The sequence below is a fragment of the Rhamphochromis longiceps genome, linkage group LG2, assembly GCF_057381845.1.
Source record: "Rhamphochromis longiceps isolate RC_006_pf linkage group LG2, R_longiceps_female_GT1.1, whole genome shotgun sequence".
NCBI classification, from domain to species: domain Eukaryota; kingdom Metazoa; phylum Chordata; class Actinopteri; order Cichliformes; family Cichlidae; genus Rhamphochromis; species Rhamphochromis longiceps.
Genome location: NC_140558.1, coordinates 19,593,863 through 19,600,353, shown reverse-complemented (window position 1 = coordinate 19,600,353; position 6,491 = coordinate 19,593,863). Strand labels below are relative to the sequence as shown.

The window sequence follows — 6,491 nt, the reverse complement described above, 5'->3', positions numbered from 1 at the left end:
AAACATGTTTGTCTGAGTCTTCTATCAAAAGTTACAGCTATTTCTATGAAGTTGTACAAAAACGCTTTCTTTCGCCAAGACAGTGCGTTTCTCACTGTTACATGCATTTTGAATGGGGAACCCGACCGAAACAAAGTATAGGTTTTCATTATGTGAATAACTTGGAAATCTTAGCTCAAACAGCTGCAAAACCTGTTTTCCCAGCACGGAGACCTTGAGTTCTATAAGATAAAGCCATAAACATGTGTATCCGAGTCTTCTATCAAAAGTTACAGCTATTTCTATGAAGTTGTACAAAAACGCTTTCTTTCGCCAAGACAGTGCGTTTCTCACTGTTACATGCATTTTGAATGGGGAACTCGACCGAAACAAAGTATAGGTTTTCATTATGTGAATAACTTGGAAATCTTAGCTCAAACAGCTGCAAAACCTGTTTTCCCAGCACGGAGACCTTGAGTTCTATAAGATAAAGCCATAAACATGTGTATCCGAGTCTTCTATCAAAAGTTACAGCTATTTATATGAAGTTGTACAAAAACGCTTTCTTTCGCCAAGACAGTGCGTTTCTCACTGTTACATGCATTTGAATGGGGAACTCGACCGAAACAAAGTATAGGTTTTCATTATGTGAATAACTTGGAAATCTTAGCTCAAACAGCTGCAAAACCTGTTTTCCCAGCACGGAGACCTTGAGTTCTATAAGATAAAGCCATAAAATGTGTATCCGAGTCTTCTATCAAAAGTTACAGCTATTTATATGAAGTTGTACAAAAACGCTTTCTTTCGCCAAGACAGTGCGTTTCTCACTGTTACATGCATTTGAATGGGGAACTCGACCGAAACAAAGTATAAGTTTTCATTATGTGAATAACTTGGAAATCTTAGCTCAAACAGCTGCAAAACCTGTTTTCCCAGCACGGAGACCTTGAGTTCTATAATATAAGGCCATAAACATGTTTGTCTGAGTCTTCTATCAAAAGTTACAGCTATTTCTATGAAGTTGTACAAAAACGCTTTCTTTCGCCAAGACAGTGCGTTTCTCACTGTTACATGCATTTTGAATGGGGAACCCGACCGAAACAAAGTATAGGTTTTCATTATGTGAATAACTTGGAAATCTTAGCTCAAACAGCTGCAAAACCTGTTTTCCCAGCACGGAGACCTTGAGTTCTATAAGATAAAGCCATAAACATGTGTATCCGAGTCTTCTATCAAAAGTTACAGCTATTTATATGAAGTTGTACAAAAACGCTTTCTTTCGCCAAGACAGTGCGTTTCTCACTGTTACATGCATTTTGAATGGGGAACCCGACCGAAACAAAATATAGGTTTTCATTATGTGAATAACTTGGAAATCTTAGCTCAAACAGCTGCAAAACCTGTTTTCCCAGCACGGAGACCTTGAGTTCTATAAGATAAAGCCATAAACATGTGTATCCGAGTCTTCTATCAAAAGTTACAGCTATTTATATGAAGTTGTACAAAAACGCTTTCTTTCGCCAAGACAGTGCGTTTCTCACTGTTACATGCATTTGAATGGGGAACTCGACCGAAACAAAGTATAAGTTTTCATTATGTGAATAACTTGGAAATCTTAGCTCAAACAGCTGCAAAACCTGTTTTCCCAGCACGGAGACCTTGAGTTCTATAAGATAAAGCCATAAACATGTGTATCCGAGTCTTCTATCAAAAGTTACAGCTATTTCTATGAAGTTGTACAAAAACGCTTTCTTTCGCCAAGACAGTGCGTTTCTCACTGTTACATGCATTTGAATGGGGAACTCGACCGAAACAAAGTATAAGTTTTCATTATGTGAATAACTTGGAAATCTTAGCTCAAACAGCTGCAAAACCTGTTTTCCCAGCACGGAGACCTTGAGTTCTATAAGATAAAGCCATAAACATGTGTATCCGAGTCTTCTATCAAAAGTTACAGCTATTTCTATGAAGTTGTACAAAAACGCTTTCTTTCGCCAAGACAGTGCGTTTCTCACTGTTACATGCATTTTGAATGGGGAACTCGACCGAAACAAAGTATAGGTTTTCATTATGTGAATAACTTGGAAATCTTAGCTCAAACAGCTGCAAAACCTGTTTTCCCAGCACGGAGACCTTGAGTTCTATAAGATAAAGCCTTAACACTTAGACCCCCGGAGAGCAGTCATTTTGGTTTTCTACCTTAGACCCCCGCGGAGTCATCATTTTGCGTTTCTACCTTTAAAAGCCGGAGAGCAGTCAGTCAAATGCTGGAGTCATTCATATGTATATTGGGTCGTTACCTAGGAATTCTGGAGGGAGGGGAGTGGGGGTGAGTGATTGAGGGGGTGGGGGAGCTGCTAAAAGCGGTGAGCTTCCTTTTGTGTTTCATCTTGATGCATTCTCAATCATCCAGGGAAACAAATCTCCAAAAGTCACCAACTTGGAGTGTTTCAGTTTGCCATCTTGGGGAGAAATCAACACACATGGGTGTATGTCCTTTGTTGCTGACATTTATTGATAAAAACAGTACAAAAAACCAACCATTTGTACACATATTTACAAATAATTCAACATTGTCAGCAATCACTCACAATCCTGGCACTGCCATGGTACCTGTAGTCTGCATTTACCACATGTGTACCTGTAGCAGTGAACACATCGCACAGTGGCCTGATTTATCTTGCATTTGTGTTTGACCTGACACGTGGCTCTTTTTCCAGGGCTCGGTGTGGAGGGTTCTGCCCGAAGCAACTGATCTTTTCTTGCCTTCTTCGCAGCTACATGAGAGTGAGCCAACTCTGTTGCAAGCGCCACCAGGAAGTCCACCCGTCTTTCCTTCGTCCCGGTGCATGCTTGATACAGCACATGTGCATTCAGTGCTGCCATGTCAATCATGTTATAAAACACGGCGACTGGCCAGCGCCGTGTTCCTTTGCGGACAGTGTACTCCAGAACCATCTGGTCAATCACATCCACGCCACACTTTGTTTTGTTGTAAAGGGTGACAGTGTTTGGTGAACCACGCTGTGCATGCTGCTAAGAATATAGACTGTCTTCTTCCGTTTGGCCGCATACGCCGTCAGCGTGGCAGCAGAGGTTGAAAACACCTAAGAAATAAGATAAATTGTTATTTTCATAGCCCTTTTACACACAATGAAACACATAAACATAGAACCACAAAAGACCTGCAACATACCTGAGTGGTGAATTCATTGCGATCTGTTGCGATCTGCAGCAAACTTGTCAGTCTTTGCTCGATCACAGCGGGTGGACTTGTCATCAAAGCGTAGGTGTTGCATGATGTTTTGGAAGCGGTTTCGTGCCATAGTTCCAATTATCTGTGGGTTTCCCAGGTTTGCTGACCAGCAGTCATTTACCGATGGAAGCCTGCAAACCCCCTGCAAGATCACAATTGCAATAAATGCCATTAGTTCAGGGAGGTCCATGAACCAATGAACATGCTCCGTTTGCTGTGCATGTTGAATAGTCCATTCTTGAATGCTACGAAGCATGTCAAGAGTGACAAAACACAGGAAGCTCTGAAGGCGACTCGAGATACTTCTCCTGGCCTTAGCCGTTGGCTCTCCATCTGCAGCGTACGCTTCTATTGGGGTGAAAGGGAGACAGGTCCCCACATGTTCTTCACGCCACACTGTGCCATCTTTCGCTGTCTCAGTCCCCAAACAAGCTCTCTTTTTCGGTGGAGAAGCAGTCTCCTCATCTGCAGTGTGAACAAATTCAAATTGTGAGCAAAATGGGAAGGTCAAACAAAATCACAAATGCATGCATAGATACTAATTATAATTCCAGTATCTCCTCCTCTGTATCAGAATAATGTCTGAAATATCTTACTTACTAACTACATCCACTTACTTGTTTGAAATGAAAAAGGAAATAACATGAAATGAAACTAACCGGAAGACTGATCAGACAGCTCTGAGTCCGAATCCGGCTGAACTGCTAGGTCTTCTCCATCCGAGTCACAAGGGTCGACTTCCGTCAGGATCATTTCCAAGGCCTGCTGAGTGGTGAGTCTTCTCTGCATTTTCTTTCCTTGGAGAGGAGGTCCGTACACCAGAGGCAGTGCCAGGATTGTGAGTGATTGCTGACAATGTTGAATTATTTGTAAATATGTGTACAAATGGTTGGTTTTTTGTACTGTTTTTATCAATAAATGTCAGCAACAAAGGACCTACACCCATGTGTGTTGATTTCTCCCCAAGATGGCAAACTGAAACACTCCAAGTTGGTGACTTTTGGAGATTTGTTTCCCTGGATGATTGAGAATGCATCAAGATGAAACACAAAAGGAAGCTCACCGCTTTTAGCAGCTCCCCCACCCCCTCAATCACTCACCCCCACTCCCCTCCCTCCAGAATTCCTAGGTAACGACCCAATATACTTATGAATGACTAGCCAATTTAGCTTCCACTTCCACCATTTGACTGCTCTCGGGTTTTATAGGTAGAAAGGTAGAAGCCTGGGGATGCTAGTGATAAACATGTGTATCCGAGTCTTCTATCAAAAGTTACAGCTATTTCTATGAAGTTGTACAAAAACGCTTTCTTTCGCCAAGACAGTGCGTTTCTCACTGTTACATGCATTTGAATGGGGAACTCGACCGAAACAAAGTATAAGTTTTCATTATGTGAATAACTTGGAAATCTTAGCTCAAACAGCTGCAAAACCTGTTTTCCCAGCACGGAGACCTTGAGTTCTATAATATAAGGCCATAAACATGTGTATCCGAGTCTTCTATCAAAAGTTACAGCTATTTCTATGAAGTTGTACAAAAACGCTTTCTTTCGCCAAGACAGTGCGTTTCTCACTGTTACATGCATTTGAATGGGGAACTCGACCGAAACAAAGTATAAGTTTTCATTATGTGAATAACTTGGAAATCTTAGGTCAAACAGCTGCAAAACCTGTTTTCCCAGCACGGAGACCTTGAGTTCTATAAGATAAAGCCATAAACATGTGTATCCGAGTCTTCTATCAAAAGTTACAGCTATTTCTATGAAGTTGTAAAAAAACGCTTTCTTTCGCCAAGACAGTGCGTTTCTCACTGTTACATGCATTTGAATGGGGAACTCGACCGAAACAAAGTATAGGTTTTCATTATGTGAATAACTTGGAAATCTTAGCTCAAACAGCTGCAAAACCTGTTTTCCCAGCACGGAGACCTTGAGTTCTATAAGATAAAGCCATAAACATGTGTATCCGAGTCTTCTATCAAAAGTTACAGCTATTTATATGAAGTTGTACAAAAACGCTTTCTTTCGCCAAGACAGTGCGTTTCTCACTGTTACATGCATTTGAATGGGGAACTCGACCGAAACAAAGTATAGGTTTTCATTATGTGAATAACTTGGAAATCTTAGCTCAAACAGCTGCAAAACCTGTTTTCCCAGCACGGAGACCTTGAGTTCTATAAGATAAAGCCATAAACATGTGTATCCGAGTCTTCTATCAAAAGTTACAGCTATTTATATGAAGTTGTACAAAAACGCTTTCTTTCGCCAAGACAGTGCGTTTCTCACTGTTACATGCATTTTGAATGGGGAACCCGACCGAAACAAAATATAGGTTTTCATTATGTGAATAACTTGGAAATCTTAGCTCAAACAGCTGCAAAACCTGTTTTCCCAGCACGGAGACCTTGAGTTCTATAAGATAAAGCCATAAACATGTGTATCCGAGTCTTCTATCAAAAGTTACAGCTATTTATATGAAGTTGTACAAAAACGCTTTCTTTCGCCAAGACAGTGCGTTTCTCACTGTTACATGCATTTGAATGGGGAACTCGACCGAAACAAAGTATAAGTTTTCATTATGTGAATAACTTGGAAATCTTAGCTCAAACAGCTGCAAAACCTGTTTTCCCAGCACGGAGACCTTGAGTTCTATAAGATAAAGCCATAAACATGTGTATCCGAGTCTTCTATCAAAAGTTACAGCTATTTCTATGAAGTTGTACAAAAACGCTTTCTTTCGCCAAGACAGTGCGTTTCTCACTGTTACATGCATTTGAATGGGGAACTCGACCGAAACAAAGTATAAGTTTTCATTATGTGAATAACTTGGAAATCTTAGCTCAAACAGCTGCAAAACCTGTTTTCCCAGCACGGAGACCTTGAGTTCTATAATATAAGGCCATAAACATGTGTATCCGAGTCTTCTATCAAAAGTTACAGCTATTTCTATGAAGTTGTACAAAAACGCTTTCTTTCGCCAAGACAGTGCGTTTCTCACTGTTACATGCATTTGAATGGGGAACTCGACCGAAACAAAGTATAAGTTTTCATTATGTGAATAACTTGGAAATCTTAGGTCAAACAGCTGCAAAACCTGTTTTCCCAGCACGGAGACCTTGAGTTCTATAAGATAAAGCCATAAACATGTGTATCCGAGTCTTCTATCAAAAGTTACAGCTATTTCTATGAAGTTGTAAAAAAACGCTTTCTTTCGCCAAGACAGTGCGTTTCTCACTGTTACATGCATTTGAATGGGGA

The 6,491-nt window shown here is 40.6% G+C and overlaps 1 protein-coding gene across 3 annotated transcripts; it reads right to left on the bottom strand.

Moving 5' to 3' along the window:
• Nucleotides 1-2,139: 2,139 nt before the first annotated feature.
• LOC146677142 (uncharacterized) lies at nucleotides 2,140-4,475 on the bottom strand. 3 transcript variants are annotated; one of them, XM_085418609.1, is made up of 3 exons: nucleotides 3,895-4,475; nucleotides 3,176-3,700; nucleotides 2,140-3,086 (listed from the first exon to the last, which is right to left on the bottom strand). In XM_085418609.1, exons 1-2 carry the CDS (start codon nucleotides 4,022-4,024, stop codon nucleotides 3,189-3,191), a joined length of 642 nt encoding a protein of 213 aa, XP_085274735.1. In that variant the 5' UTR covers nucleotides 4,025-4,475; the 3' UTR covers nucleotides 2,140-3,086; nucleotides 3,176-3,188. The 3 variants fall into 3 exon arrangements, with proteins under 3 accessions (XP_085274735.1, XP_085274743.1, XP_085274727.1); XM_085418617.1 differs by having other exon boundaries at nucleotides 2,140-3,377; nucleotides 3,549-3,700; XM_085418601.1 differs by having other exon boundaries at nucleotides 2,140-3,700.
• Nucleotides 4,476-6,491: the final 2,016 nt, after the last annotated feature.

What these genes read in the sequence shown, in the direction of transcription:
- LOC146677142 (XM_085418601.1), bottom strand. Translation starts at nt 4,024, where the DNA reads ATGCAGAGAAGACTCACCACTCAGCAGGCCTTGGAAATGATCCTGACG. An exon ending in GCTGTCTGATCAGTCTTCCG is followed by an intron (nt 3,701 to 3,894) that starts GTTAGTTTCATT and finishes TTCACACTGCAG; the next exon opens with ATGAGGAGACTGCTTCTCCA.